General features: G+C 67.0%; 5 protein-coding genes across 14 annotated transcripts in view; 4 read left to right on the top strand and 1 right to left on the bottom strand.

Moving 5' to 3' along the window:
- SIK3 (SIK family kinase 3) overlaps positions 1–2,597 on the top strand; it is a 104,201-nt gene extending 101,604 nt beyond the window's left edge. For all 10 annotated transcript variants that reach the window (XM_062594464.1, XM_062594467.1, XM_062594465.1 and 7 more), the window contains 2 exons: positions 7–174; positions 538–2,597. In XM_062594464.1, the coding sequence (XP_062450448.1) occupies positions 7–164 (158 nt within the window). In that variant the 3' untranslated portion in view covers positions 165–174; positions 538–2,597. The remainder of the gene's footprint in view (positions 1–6; positions 175–537) is intronic.
- Positions 2,598–3,869: 1,272 nt separating this feature from the next.
- APOA1 (apolipoprotein A1) lies at positions 3,870–5,592 on the top strand. Its single transcript, XM_062594540.1, has 4 exons — positions 3,870–4,069; positions 4,300–4,356; positions 4,565–4,718; positions 4,812–5,592. The coding sequence occupies exons 2-4, from the start codon at positions 4,314–4,316 to the stop codon at positions 5,407–5,409; spliced, it is 795 nt and encodes a 264-aa protein (XP_062450524.1). The 5' UTR covers positions 3,870–4,069; positions 4,300–4,313; the 3' UTR covers positions 5,410–5,592.
- A 379-nt stretch (positions 5,593–5,971) lies between these two features.
- APOC3 (apolipoprotein C3) lies at positions 5,972–12,114 on the bottom strand. Its single transcript, XM_062594653.1, has 4 exons — positions 12,040–12,114; positions 6,476–6,535; positions 6,224–6,350; positions 5,972–6,138 (listed from the first exon to the last, which is right to left on the bottom strand). Exons 2-4 carry the CDS (start codon positions 6,531–6,533, stop codon positions 6,042–6,044), a joined length of 282 nt encoding a protein of 93 aa, XP_062450637.1. The 5' UTR covers positions 6,534–6,535; positions 12,040–12,114; the 3' UTR covers positions 5,972–6,041.
- APOA4 (apolipoprotein A4) lies at positions 8,059–9,357 on the top strand. The gene is made up of 3 exons (XM_062594652.1): positions 8,059–8,107; positions 8,219–8,345; positions 8,430–9,357. Exons 1-3 carry the CDS (start codon positions 8,059–8,061, stop codon positions 9,355–9,357), a joined length of 1,104 nt encoding a protein of 367 aa, XP_062450636.1.
- APOA5 (apolipoprotein A5) lies at positions 10,786–12,965 on the top strand. Its single transcript, XM_062594650.1, has 4 exons — positions 10,786–10,879; positions 11,214–11,289; positions 11,659–11,770; positions 11,871–12,965. Exons 2-4 carry the CDS (start codon positions 11,238–11,240, stop codon positions 12,805–12,807), a joined length of 1,101 nt encoding a protein of 366 aa, XP_062450634.1. The 5' UTR covers positions 10,786–10,879; positions 11,214–11,237; the 3' UTR covers positions 12,808–12,965.
- The last annotated feature ends 171 nt before the right edge of the window (positions 12,966–13,136 follow it).

The following is a 13,136-nucleotide window of genomic DNA, read 5'->3' as shown; positions in this document are numbered from 1 at the left end:
TTGCAGAATGTGGGGACAGTTTGGAAGGTCAAGAGCATCCCAACTTGGGCGATGGCAACCAGCATCTAAACACCTCTTGTTACCCATCGACATGTATTACAGACGTCCTGCTGAGCTACAAGCACCCAGAGGTGCCCTTCGGGATGGAGCAGGCAGGGGTGTAACAAGGAGGGAGTGAGTATTCACGCGCACTCCTTGCACCCTTTGGCTGCGTGTCCGCTCTAGGGTTGCCATGGTGGCAGACCCCCAGGCCTCTTGGCCTGGCTTCCTTGTGTGCCTCCTTCCCCATCCGCTTGCTCTAATCTTGGCACAAGTCCGGGGAAGAGACTGGCAGCTGCAAACTTCTGCCCTCGTGGCTGTTTGCTGTCGCTTGTGGTCACCCAGGGACAGCACTTCTTCCTCTATTTGTTTTGCTGTTCTTCTATTCTGGGGCAGAGCTTGTGGGTCTGGACTGGGACAATGGGTAAAGGGCTGTGGAAGCAGAATTGCCTTCCTGAGGTGTCCTTTAACACATCCCTGCTTCTCTCTCTGTTGCAGGTTTTATGTACAGCTTTGAAATGAAAAGGTCCATTTTAAACCAACAGTATCTAGCAGCATTGCGCCAAATTGCCGTAGTATTTCTGACTAACTGGAATACCATGGCCCCTTTCCTCATAATCAGTTCATCCAGTGTTTTGTTCCTTTGGTTTCTTTAATTTTTGCCATATTTGCCGGTAACTCCAGCTATCATAGAAATAACCAGAGAACCCGAGTCCTACATGTCAGCAGAGGATTCCTGGAGCCCGAGCGCTGCGTCTGGTTTGGAGGGCTTCTACTGTGCAGGGCCGGGCAGGCCCAAGGGCGATGTGGAGCCGCTCTTGCCCTCCGCCTGCCTCTGCTCGAGGGCCCAGCAGCAAGTCCGAGCGGAGGGGACTGTTCTCCCGGAGCGTGCCTCAGCCGGGAGGGGACGAGGCAGGTGGCAGCTGCGGGCTGCGACGCGCAACAGCGGACCTGGGGGAGCCAGGCCCGAGGGGAAGCGCAGAGCTGGCACCGGGCCGCTGGAGGCTGTGCTGTCCTTCCACCTTTTAACCCTTTGCACTGGGGAAGGGCCCGGAGCCACCCGCGCGTGGGAGCGGGGCGAGGAACAGAAGTGCCAGCCCGCCCGGCCCTTGCGGCAGCCCCCGGCGCGTCCCGCCCCAGGGCTCCGGCAGGTGGGGAGCACCTACCCCTGGTGCAATACGCTTTTCGTCTCCCCTTTGTCTGCTCCTGTTCTTTATTTCATTTTGTCACTGTGTAAAAGGATCACTTCTTCCCCTGCCCCCCCAGCCATTAACCTTTTCTTTTCAAATTCACCTACAACTCCCCTCTCCTCTTTCCCCCCCCCCCCTTTTTTCCTGGCTTAACGTAGGGAAGACAGATTTTCTTTGTTTTCTTAGCTTTTCCTCCTGATCACGTAGGAATTGTTTTTTGGTAAATGTTGTTTTATTATTATTGTTATTAATAAAAGGCAAAAGGAATTTCTGTTTGAGAGAAATTTTTAACTAGATTCTGTTCTATATGAATTGTGACTTGCACCTTTTGTTCAAAGTATTTTATTTCTTTTAATGACATTGTAATTGTGACTGGTTTTCTCTCTCGTGCCAGTGGCGAAAGTGGTATTCTCCTTTATACAGTTCAGATGTGCGTAGATCTCCTCTCTGTTCCTCTTTTAATTCTTTCCTTGACTGCTAGAAAGCAAAGCCCCCTGCAGCAGTCGGGGCTCGGGGAGTGTTTGGTGTCATCGTTGCCTTTGGAACTTTACGAGCTACGACAGAAATTCTTCTTATCGACACTTTTGGAATATTTTTTAAAAAATGAAAAAATCGATCCAGCCCTCCTGAATTTGCACAGAAGGAAGTGTGAAACCAGCATGGCAAAGGTTAATTCGCTACCGTTACCATTGCCTCTTCCCCGTCCTCCCTCCTCCTTCCCCTGCCCCCAAAGAAAATAGTGCTAAATGGATCTGCAATCCTGAAAACCGGAAAGGAGAAAAAGTCTGCAGCTGACAAACAGCATCTCCCAGGTCAGCGTTTCTGCTGAAACCCTAGTGTCGCTCGAGTTTTGTTGGTGTATAGCTATCAAGTTACATTTCTTAACCTTGTGAAGTAGGTGGCATATGTGTGCGGGGTCGGGGGGGATGCGGGGAACCAAGCAGGGCTTGACGGACTTCAGCGGGAAGATACCAAGAAACACTGAAAGCCTTTTGCTCTGTATCAAATCTTTGATTTGTTTTCCTTTTGTTTACATGACACTGTATGTCTGGGAGAGTTGACAGCCACCCTACAGAAAGCATCCAAAAAAGCAGGGACTCGCTTAACCGTGCCATTTCGCAGTATCACACTTTTTTTATCATTGCTTTGTATTGTAGTAATCAATACGCGCAGTATATGTTGAATGTATATTAATATACTTTGCTATTATTTCTGTTTTTTGGAAATGTCAGAAGTATTTTTTCTCCCTCATTTATGTTGGACTAAAAAACGTTTCAGTAAAATCTTCAGTCCATTTTTTTGTGGGTCACTTGCAACTAGTCAGTTAGTTGGACAGTGGGATCATGACAAATAAAACCATGATTACGATCTCCTGCGGCCTCGTGTTTTCCTTGTCGCTCAGTGCCAGCGCCGGGATGGCCTCCGGCCAGCGGGCTGCCCGGGCGGCCGGCAGCGTGAAGGCTCGAGGCGCCGGCACCGGCCGGTGCTCCTCGTGCCCGGCCCGCTCCTGAGGCCTCTGCCGCGGGGGGTCTCCGCGGGGGCCCCGGGCTTCGGCTCTCGCTGCCGCCCTCGGGCCCTTTGAGCGCAGGGAGGCGGCGTGGCCTCGCGCTGCCCTGGTGCGAGATGTTTTGCTCAAATCGCTGGCTTTTCGTCCCTGCCCCCTGCAGCGCCGTGACCTCCGGCGGAGGCAGTCGGAGCGGAGCTGCGCCGCGGCTGACTCATCATGCGGCTGAGCCGTGCGCAGCTGCGGCGGGTCCCTCCCGCTGCTGCCGCTGCTCCGGGGCCCCGCCGCAGCGGGGAGGTTTTGCTGCCCGCAGCAAAGCTGGGCGCCTCGAGCCCGCGCGGCAGCGTGCGGCGCTGCCGGGCTCCTTCAGGCTTTCCACCGGCTGGGCTTTGCCCCCTCGGACTTCACGTAGGGCCTCGTCAATTGGTGGCAGTGCTGGGATCTCTGCTGGACCCTTTCTCCATCCCTCTAGTCCCTCGCTCCCCGTTTTTTCGCCTTGAAGCACGCAGCCTCGGTACTGGAGCTCCTCGCCCCCGGGGAGCCCCCAGCGCAGCTCTCTGCTTTGCTCCCTCCGTGGGCCGCAGCATTTAGCCCAGGGGTCTGCTGCGTCCCTCCACCTGCCTCTTGGGGCAGGGAAATGTGGTGCTAGGGCTTAAACTCCCTTTGCTGAGTAGGTCCTGCTGAAGCCAGGCTTTGGCAGGAGCTGTGATGGGCGCAGGCCCGGGAAGAGAGCTGCAGGGAAGGGGAAAGCCGCTCTCCGGAGATGAGGGAAGGGACCGTGCTTGCGGCGCATCCCCGCGAGGCCGCAGCACTGCCAGGGATGGGGGCTCGGGGATGCCCTTGGGCGGCTGCGCTCCCTTGCCGGCTCGGGGCGGGATGGGGCAGCGGTCTGCGACGGCGGCGAGGGGAGGACGAGGGGTTGGGGCGCAGCAGGCCAAATCCCCGCGGGTGTAAACCTCGTGCCCGGGCTGCTGGCCAAAACCCGGGGGCTGCCGAGAGGCCCTGGTGGGGCCGAAGCAGCGGGCAGGAATCTGGGTCACCCGGCGCGTAAACAGGCTGCTTGGCGGGCGAGCCGCGTCCCGCGGGGAGTTCCTGTTTGCTCGGCTGCCCCTGCCAAGTCGGCGCTCCCGGGCTGCGCTGGCCCGCGCCGCGGCTCTGCGCACGATCCTTGAACTCTGCGCGCCACCTCGCCCGCGCCGCGGAGCGATTTCTTGCTCTGCGGCGCTGCCTTATCTCCGGCGATAGCTGCCCCCTCCTGCATAAATAGCGGCCGTGGGGAAGCAGCGGGCTCACACGGGCCGGCCGGCGGCAGAGCGGCAGGAGCAGCGGAGAGCTGGTAAGCGCCTGTGCTCCCCCGGCTGCCTCCCTCGGCCGGAGCTGCTCGCTCCCGCCGCGCGGCGCGGCCGCCCGGGGCAGCGCCCGCCGCCCGCCCGCCGCCTTGCTCTCCTCCCGCCCGCGGAGCCCGCAGGGCCGGGCGGCTCCGCGGCCGGGCGGCCGGGCGCCGTTCCCGCCGGGAGCGGCCGTTCCCACCGCCGCCCGCACCCCACCATCTCGCTCTGCCCCCAGGTTGAAGCGCGAAGATGAGAGCCGTGGTGGTGGCCCTCGCCCTGGTGCTCCTGACGGGTAGGTCCGGGCGCCCGGGGACGGGGCAGGACGGCGCAGCCCAGCCCACACGCACGGACCTGCCGAGCGCTCCGCGGCGCCCGGCCCCGTCCAAGCAGGGCAGAGCCGGGGGCTCTGCACGGCAGCCCGGCGCCACGCCGGGGCCGGGGCCGGGGCCGCCCTCCCGGGCGCTCGCTCCGTCCTCAGCACGGCGCGCTCTGCTCCGCAGGCACCCAGGCCCGCTCCTTCTGGCAGCACGATGAGCCCCAGGACCCCCTGGAGCGCCTCAAGGACATGATGGAGGTGTACCTGGAGACGCTGAAGGCCAGCAGCAAGGATGCCATCGCCCAGTTCGAGGCCTCCGCCGTAGGCAAGCAGCTTGAGTAAGTGGGGCAGGCGCGTGGCGGGGTGTCCGCCGGGGCCGGGTGCCCACGCGCCCCATGCCGTGCGTGACCGCCCCGCTCTGCTCTCCCTAGCCTGAAGCTGGCTGACAACCTGGACATGCTGAGCGCGGCTGCCACCAAGCTGCACGAGGACATGGCTCCCTACTACAAGGAGATGCAGGAGATGTGGCAGAAGGACACGGAAGCCCTGCGCAAGGAGCTGAGCAAGGATCTGGAGGAGGTGAAGCAGAAGATCCGGCCCTTCCTGGACCAGTTCTCGCAGAAGTGGACGGAGGAGGTGGAGCAGTACCGCCAGCGCCTGGCGCCCGTCGCCCAGGAGCTCAAGGAGCTCACCAAGCAGAAGGTGGATCTGATGCAAGAGAAGCTGACGCCGGTGGCCGAGGAGGTGCGGGACCGCCTGCGCGAGCACGTGGAGGAGCTGCGCAAGAACCTGGCACCCTACAGCGACGAGCTGCGGCAGAAGCTCAGCCAGAAGCTGGAGGAGATCCGGGAGAAGGGCATCCCCCAGGCCGCCGAGTACCAGGCCAAGGTGGTGGAGCATCTCAGCAACTTCCGCGAGAAGGTGACACCCCTGGTGCAGGACTTCAAGGAGCGCCTCACCCCCTACGTCGAGAACCTCAAGTCCCGCTTCATCAGCTTCCTGGACGAGCTCCAGAAGAGCGTGGCCTGAGCCCCGTCCCGCCACGGCCGCCCCCAGCCCTGCCCCGGTGCGTCGCGCCCGGGGAGGCCGCGGGGACCGGCCCCGGGAGCTCCTGCGCGGGGGCCCCGTCCTGCCCCCCGCCGCCTGCCCTCCCCGAGCCGGGGTCTGCCTCAGCTTTGCCTTTCTTTCGTCAAATAAACGTGACTTAAGTTATTGGAGCTCGCTCAGTCTTTGCAGTGGATTCGGGGCGGCGGGGGGTGCACGGGTGCAGCGAGCGGGCTCGGGGCTCAGCTGCACCCGGGCTGGCGGCGCTGCAGCGGGGGGTTTAGGGACGGGGTGCTGGGGGCTCTGGGGGCTGCAGCCCACGTGCGGGGAGCCCGTGGCGCGGGAGCTCCCCACCACTGCCGGAGCCCGCGAGCCGCGGCCGCCCGCGGGGCTCGGCCGGGCGCGGAGCCGCGGGCGGCTCTGCCTGGCGGCGGGGGTCCGCCTCGCCGCTGCCCGGCCGCCGGCCCGCGGCCCTTCCTCGCCCCGCGCGGCGCGCTCCTCCTCGCCGCCCCGCGCCCCCAGTGACCGCCGGCACACCGGTGTCGCTTCAGCTCCGCTTTATTGCCACGATATTGCTCCGGGGGCCCCGCGGCCCCGCTCCGCCGGCCGCCCCGGGGCTACGCCGCCGGCGTCCGCTTCCACACCTCGGCCAGGCGCTCCTTCAGCCAGGCCAGCTGCTGCCTGGCCAGGGCCGTGTTATCCGCCAGCCATTTCCTGCAAGGGGACGGGGCGGTCAGCGCTCGGCGGAGCCGGGGCCGGCGGGGCGCGCGGCGCGGGCGGCGCGGCGCGGCGCGGGCACCTGGCCTGCTGAGCCGCCTCCGACTCCTGCACGGTGGCGAGGACGCTCCTGGCCACGTCGGCGGCCTGCTGCACGTACTCCCGCACCGTGGCGGTCAGCGCCGCCGGCTCCGCGGGCGCCTCGGCCCCTGCAACGCAAGCGCCCGTCGGCGGGGACGGCAGGCGGGAGCCCCGGGGCCGTGCCATCCCCGCGCGGGGGGACGCGCCCCGGCCCCGGCCCCGGCCTCCTCCTCCTCCTCGCCCGGGCCCTTACTTGCTCCCGCCGCCAGGACGGCCGTGCAGACGAGCGCCAGCAGGAGCGAGACCTTCATGGCTGGGGAGAGAGCGCAGCACGTGGCACGGGGCGGCGGGGCCCGCGCCCCGGCGCCTCGGCCAGCCCGGCCCGGGCTCCGCAGCCCCGGCCCGGGGCCGCCCCGCTCACCTGGCCGCGCCGGGGGCTCTGCGAGGCAGCGGCAGCCCCGGGCTCCCCCTTTATACCCTCCGCGAGCGCCGCCGCCGCCGCTTGCGCAAAGGTCAGCGGCCCTGGCCGGCGGGGAGAGAGGGCGCGTTTACGGCTGCCTTGCCCGGTCTGCTCCGGAGGGGCCTGCCTTCCTCCCCCGAGTTGAGAAATCCCCGGGGCGCCGGGGGGCCAAGGCAGCCGCGGGGGCCGGCTGCCCCCCAGGCGACGCACCCGCGGCACAAGGGCGATGTCCGGCGGCCCCAGCCGCGGGAGCGGGCGCTCTGCCGGGACCCACGGGCACGGCGTGCGGGACGCTCTGCCTCGGCGAGGTGGCAGCGGGCTCTTTGGACCCCGGCATCGCTGTCCCCTCGCTAATCCCTGCCCCACACCAGCCCTGGACTTTGACCCGGCCGGGACACGTGGCCGCTGGCCGCAGCAGCTGCCCCGGGGCACGCGGTGGGTCGAGCATCCCCGGGGCACATGCCAAGCGGCCCCACGGCCCATGGCCAGGACACGCACGGCTCCCAGCCCTGCTCAAGGGCGGGAGGGGATTGCACGGCTGCAACGTGTGGCGGGCACAAGGCTGCTCCCTCGGCGGTCCCCGGGGAGGGTCCAAGCCTGCCCCGGCGAGGCGGGTGCCACGGCGCCGGGCGCAGGGTCTCCACCCCGCCGGGGAGCTGGCAGGGCTCTCGGCGGTGACGGCGCCGTGCACACGTCAGGCGCTTCCACGTCGCGACCTTGCTAAAGTCCAAGCTGGGGAGTGTGTCACAGGCCCGCGTGGACGCCGGCGCGGGTGCTGCTGCCGTATAAATACGGGCCAGATGCACTCCAGCACGGCAGGTATCGGAGCCCAGCAGCAGCACAGGTAGGTGGCTGCGACGGTGGAGCTGGGGAGGGACCACCAGGAGCATTGCTGGGAGCGTTATCGGGTGCACTGCGGGGTGCATTGACAGGAGCATCACCGGGGGCACTGCCGGGTGCATCACTGGGCACATCGCTCTGGGTGCATTGCTCTGGGTGCATTGCGGGGTGCATTGCCAGGAGCATCACCGGGACATTGCTGGGGGCATCGCTGGGGGCATTGCCAGGAGCATCACTGGGGGCATTGCTGAGTGCATTGTGGGGTGCATTGCCAGCAGCATTACCAGGACATTGCTGAGTGCATCACTAAGTGCATCGCTGGGTGCATTGCCAGGAGCATCACTGGGGGCACTGCCAGGTGCATCACTGGGTGCATCGCTCTGGGTGCATTGCCAGGAGCATCACCGGGTGCACCGCTGGGTGCACTGCCGGATGCACCTCTGGGAGCCCAGGTGCTGTGCCAGAGCTGCCCACTCCTGGGTGCCTTCACCTCCACTCTCCTCTCCCGCAGACGCGGCTGTGCCCCGCCGTTCAGGATGTCTCCGAAAGCTGCCACCCTCGTGCTGGTGCTCCTGGCGGTCGCAGGTGAGGGGCGGGTGAGTGCAGGCCCCCGAGGGCTGGGGCGTCCACCCCGAGGGGCAGGGCAGACGCCGTGGGGACGGGCCAGCCCTGAGCCCCGTGTCCCCGCGCCCCCAGGCTCGCAGGCGGACGTTAGTGCGGACCAGGTGGCCAGTGTGATCTGGAAGTACTTCAAGGAGCTGGGCACCAATGCCAAGGACACTGTGGACCAGCTGCAGCAAGCCGAGCTCAGCAAGCAGCTCAAGTAGGTGGGGGGCGGCCGGCGGCCCTGGGGGGCTGGATGGGGTGGGTGCAAGCTGCAGGGTGCCTGAGCCCCTTGTCCCCACAGCACCCTGCTCCAGAGCAACCTGGAGAGCGTCAACTCATACGCGGCGGACCTGCAGCGGCGCCTGGTGCCCTTCGCCACGGAGCTGCAGGCCCGGCTGGCGCAGGACTCGCAGCGGCTGAAGGAGCAGATCCAGCAGGAGCTGGCGGAGCTGCAGGCCAAGCTGTCGCCCTACGCCGACGAGGTGCACCAGCAGATCGGCACCAACATCCGCCAGCTGCAGGCGCAGCTGAGCCCCTACGCGGAGGAGCTGCGCGCCCAGGTGGACCGCAGCGCCGGGGAGCTGCGGCAGGCGCTGGAGCCCTACGGCGCCGAGCTGCGCGAGCGGCTGCAGGGGCACGCCGGCAGCGCCCAGGCCTCGCTGCGCCCCTACGCCGACCGCCTGCAGCAGCAGATCGACCGCGGCGTGGAGACCCTGCAGGAGCAGCTGGCGCCGCTGGCCGAGGAGCTGAAGGCGCAGGTGGAGCGCAGCGTGGCGGAGCTGCGGCAGGCGCTCAGCCCCTACGCGCAGGAGGTGCAGGGCGGGCTGGAGCGGCAGCTGGCGCGCCTGTCGCTGCAGGCGGAGCAGGCGGCGGCGGAGCTGCGCGAGCGCCTGGCGGCCAGCGGCGAGGAGCTGCGTGCCCAGCTCAGCCCGCTGGCGCAGGAGCTGCGGGAGGCGCTGGGCGCCGAGGACGAGAGCCTGCGCCAGCGCCTGGCCCCGCTGGCCAAGCGCCTCGACGAGCACGTGGCGCAGATGGTGGAGGCCTTCCGGCAGCAAGCGGCTCCCTACGGCGAGGTCTTCGGGCAGCAGCTGGTGAAGGGGCTGGAGGAGCTGCGGCAGAAGCTGGACTCGGGCACGGCCGGCGCCGAAGACCACCTCGACCTGCTGCAGAAGGAGGTGCAGGAGAAGGTGGCCTCCTTCCTCAGCACCACCGAGCAGGCCAAGAGCTGAGGCCCCCCGAGCTGCGGCCCGCGCGGGGGCAGAAATAAACGGGAGCCTTGCAGTGCACGCCGTGTCTGCGTCCGTCCTTCCCGCAGCCCCGCTGCCCACCCCGGGCTGGGGCACGAGGTCCGAGCGCCTCGGCCCCCGCGTTCGGGTGTCGAGCGTGCTCCTCGGCCCCGCACCGCATACGGGGCAGGCGGGTGGGCGCTTTCCTGGGCTCCCCCAGCCCCGTGGGTGCAGGCTGAATGTCTTGTGGAGGGGGGCAAGGAGAAATGCAAGAGGTGAAGACAAGGATGCGACGCTCCGGGTCTCCGGCAAGGCAGCCCCGAGACGCCCCGTCACCGGGGGCCCAGAGAGGCACGCGGAGGCGCTGGCCGTGGGCTGCCCCCGCAGGGAGAGCTTAGGCGGGAGCGGACGCCTCCCGGCTCCTGCCCGTGTTTGCCAGCAGCTTCTGCAACCGGCCGATTGCTTCAGAGCAAACATTGCAGCGCTCCCCCTCCCTGCCCCTTTCCTGATTTAAAACTTTGGTGTCAGCAGCTCGTGAGCAGCTGGGCATGAGCGCAGGGCACGTGAGCAGCTCGCGCTGGGAGACTTGCTCCATCATGTTGGCTTTCCTTGTTATTTTTACTCTGCGCAGCCCCTCTTCACAGGGAAAAGACTCAAGCTGAAAGTGCCTGCGCTGCCTCCTGGATTAAGGGCGACCTGTGATGGCAATACGCAGAAGTGTGGAGCTGGGGGTGTTTTGGCTGGGAACGGGGCCGTTCTGCTGGCAGAGTTTGTGATAAAGTGGCCCCGATCGAGATGACGGTTTCCCGGCAGGCATCGGAGGCGCCGCGGGCTGCCGCGGTGGGGTGCGTGCTCTGCAGAGCACTGCCCCAGCAGCCGGCCGGGCGGTCCCGGCACGCCGTGCCCGAGCCCCGGGGGCTCACTGCCGCTGCCACCCCCACGAATCCCTGCCCCGCACCGGCCCCAGGCACGCGGCGCTGGCGAGCCGGGCGCCGGGGAGCCCTGCGAGCGCCGGGAGACGAAGGTTGGCCGTGAGCGCTGGGCCGGCCTCATCCCGAGAAGCCTGCAGAGCAAACAACGGGGGCTGCCTTATCGCGGGGCGAACGACCCCTCGGCCGCGGGGAGAGCGGGGTCGGGGCCGAGGCTGGCTGCTGCTCCCGGCGCCCGCCCGCCCGCCCGCCGGGAGATGCTGGGGGAAGGGGAGGCGCGCTCCTTCGGCCCCCCAGCAAGGGGTTAGGTGGGTGCCGGGGCCCTGCCGCCGGGAAGGAGGGACCGGAGCAGCCCGGGTGCTGCGAGGGGGGCACGGGACGAGGCAGCCCACGGGCAGGCAGGCAGCCGAGCGAGCGGCATTCACGTCACCTCCCAGGAACGCCGGTGACCCTCCACGTCGTATTTACATGCCGTGAGGTCCAAAACCCTCCGCGCTGTGACTGCGTCTTATCACTCCGGTGCTTCTGCCTCCCGATATAAAGGGAGCCGGGCGCCAGGCTCCCAGCAGAGGGGCCGCAGGGGGACCAGGAGCCAGGTAAGGGGTGGAGGGGCAGCTCGGCCGTCCTGGGGTACGTGGGGCAGGGCCAGGGCCGCTGCCTGCGGCGGGGGCACCCGGCAGCAGCTCCCCGCTTTGTTTGGCGGCTGCCAACCGTGGGAGTCGGGGTCCTGCGCTGCGTTTTACACCCCTCCCGGCACGCGCAGGCGTTGCTCCTTTCCGGAGCAACGTTGCTTTGGACCCCGACAGGGAGATCTGTGCGGAAAGCCATAAAACGCAGGAGCAGAAAACGAGCCACCTTCCTGCCCACCAGCCCTCGGGGAGGAGACTCGCGCTGCTAACTTCGGCCTTGGCCGCCTCTTCCTCCCCGCAGCGCTGCAGCTGGCCGCCCCGGCAGATGACGTCCCTCCGAGCCTCGCTCCTGCTCGCCCTCCTGGCCACCCTGCCAGGTGGGTGCAGCTCCGCGCCGCCGGCGCCCAGGAGCTTCCTTCTGGTGGGCCTGGGATGGGGCAGAACCGGAAAGCAAACGGAGCGGGAGGGACTGCCCCGGGCGGAGGTTCCCCGGCCCCGGGGCCGTGTGTCCACGCGGCGGCCCATCCGTCGGGCTGCTCGTGCTGCCTCGCAGAGCTGCTGCCCGCGCCAGCCCCTCCCGTCTGGGCCCCCTGGTCCGGGTGGGGGGTTCCCAGCAGCATACAGCACCGACAGCATTGCACAAGTCCGGGGGTGCCCCCACCGGGCCCCGTTTCGGGGGAAATCTCGGGCTGGGCTGCTGCCTGGCAGTCCGTGCCCGGTGCCCGACTGCTGCCCGGTGCCCGCAGTGTCGCCAGTCGAGCTGGCCCGGAGCGGCTTCTGGGAATACCTCAGCCAGCTGACGAGCGACAAGGAGAGCCCCGAGCACGGCCAGGGCCCCAAGCCTGGCCGGGACACCACGTGAGTGCTCCACGGCCACCTCGGGGTGCCGCGGGCGGCGGGCTGCCGCCCCTCGCACCCGCTGGCGTGCACCTCTAACTGTCGCCCCCGCCTTGCACAGAAACCTCAAGGAAAGCATTCAGGATGGAGTCAACTACGTGGGAACCTTCTTCGAGAAACTGGCGCCGCTCAGCAGGGGCCTCCAGCCCCGACTCTACCAGGACTCTGACGGCCTGCGCAAGCTCATCAGGAAGGAGCTGGAGAGCCTGAGGGTGAAGCTGTCCCCTTACGTGGACGAGGTGCACCACAAGGTGGGCAAGCACCTGGAGGACCTCCGCTTCAAGCTCCAGCCATTCACCGAAGAGCTCCTGGACCAGGTGTCCCTGAAGGCACGGGAGCTTCAGCACCACCTTCTTCCCAGCCGAGAGGTGACGGCTCAGCTCCTGGGGGGCGTGGACGAAGTTCAGAAGTTCATGGCTCACTATGCTGATAAAATAGCCTTTCACACGGACCAGGTGAAGGACATTTTCCACCCGTACGCTGACAGGCTGCTCACTGAGATCCACCGCAACGTGGAGGAGCTGCACAGGAACGTCGTCCCTCACACCCAGGCCAGCTCAGAGAAACTCAACCAGTATATCCAGGAGCTCTCCACGAAGCTCACCCAGAACGCTGGCGACCTCCACCAGAAGATTCAGAGGAACCTGGAGCAGCTGAAGCTGAAGCTAAGCCTTTACCCCGGCGGCCTCCGGGAGCGCCTGGCCGGCGGGGCCGCCGGGTCTCCGGTGCCGGCGGACCATTACGCGGAGGAGCTTGCTCAGGAAGTGCAGCGGCGTGTCGAGGAGTTCAGGAGGGACACCTACCTCCAGATCGAGGACTTCACCCGGGTCATCGACCGGGAGACGGAGGAAATGAAGGTGAAGCTGTCCTCGCAGCCCTCCTACCTGGAGGAGCTTCAGGACAGCCCGGTGCCTATGGAGGACTTGCACGTCCGCCTGGACACCCTGTGGAAGGACATTTCCCGGAGCCTGAGCGAGCAGAGCGGCGACATCCAGTGACGGCGGGTCCCTCTGCCCGCGGGACGGGACGGGACGGGAGTGGGGTCGGTGTCCCCCCGCCCGACGCCCGCGGCGGTGGCGCCTCGGGCCTGGAGCCGAGGCGGCCCTCCCGCTCCCCCGGCTGTGGGGGCCCCAATAAAGCGCCTGCTCTCAGCCCGCGAGGCGCGCGGCTGCCTCCCGTCCCTGCGCCGCCCGCCGTGGGCCCCACGGGGAAGCGCGTGGGGGGGATGCGCGTGGGGACCACACGGCCTGACCGCCCCGCACGCGGGGGTAGGTGGGGGCTCACCAGGGACATGGGGGAGCGAATGGCACACGGCATGCAGGAGGGA

The sequence above is a fragment of the Rhea pennata genome, chromosome 24 (genome assembly GCF_028389875.1).
Source record: "Rhea pennata isolate bPtePen1 chromosome 24, bPtePen1.pri, whole genome shotgun sequence".
Taxonomy (NCBI): Eukaryota; Metazoa; Chordata; class Aves; order Rheiformes; family Rheidae; genus Rhea; species Rhea pennata.
The sequence above is the reverse complement of the archived record's forward strand: the minus strand, read 5'-3'. Positions and strand labels throughout refer to the sequence as shown.

Excerpts from the sequence above, each read along its gene's own strand:
- APOA5 (XM_062594650.1), top strand. The coding sequence starts at position 11,238 with ATGACGTCCCTCCGAGCCTCGCTCCTGCTCGCCCTCCTGGCCACCCTG. Across the intron at positions 11,290-11,658 it reads CCTCCTGGCCACCCTGCCAG|TGTCGCCAGTCGAGCTGGCC; the intron begins GTGGGTGCAGCT and ends CGGTGCCCGCAG. Across the intron at positions 11,771-11,870 it reads AAGCCTGGCCGGGACACCAC|AAACCTCAAGGAAAGCATTC; the intron begins GTGAGTGCTCCA and ends CGCCTTGCACAG.
- APOC3 (XM_062594653.1), bottom strand. The coding sequence starts at position 6,533 with ATGAAGGTCTCGCTCCTGCTGGCGCTCGTCTGCACGGCCGTCCTGGCG. Across the intron at positions 6,351-6,475 it reads CGTCCTGGCGGCGGGAGCAA|GGGCCGAGGCGCCCGCGGAG; the intron begins GTAAGGGCCCGG and ends CTTGCGTTGCAG. Across the intron at positions 6,139-6,223 it reads GAGGCGGCTCAGCAGGCCAG|GAAATGGCTGGCGGATAACA; the intron begins GTGCCCGCGCCG and ends GTCCCCTTGCAG.
- APOA4 (XM_062594652.1), top strand. The coding sequence starts at position 8,059 with ATGTCTCCGAAAGCTGCCACCCTCGTGCTGGTGCTCCTGGCGGTCGCA. Across the intron at positions 8,108-8,218 it reads GGTGCTCCTGGCGGTCGCAG|GCTCGCAGGCGGACGTTAGT; the intron begins GTGAGGGGCGGG and ends CCGCGCCCCCAG. Across the intron at positions 8,346-8,429 it reads GAGCTCAGCAAGCAGCTCAA|CACCCTGCTCCAGAGCAACC; the intron begins GTAGGTGGGGGG and ends TTGTCCCCACAG.
- APOA1 (XM_062594540.1), top strand. The coding sequence starts at position 4,314 with ATGAGAGCCGTGGTGGTGGCCCTCGCCCTGGTGCTCCTGACGG. Across the intron at positions 4,357-4,564 it reads CGCCCTGGTGCTCCTGACGG|GCACCCAGGCCCGCTCCTTC; the intron begins GTAGGTCCGGGC and ends TCTGCTCCGCAG. Across the intron at positions 4,719-4,811 it reads GCCGTAGGCAAGCAGCTTGA|CCTGAAGCTGGCTGACAACC; the intron begins GTAAGTGGGGCA and ends TGCTCTCCCTAG.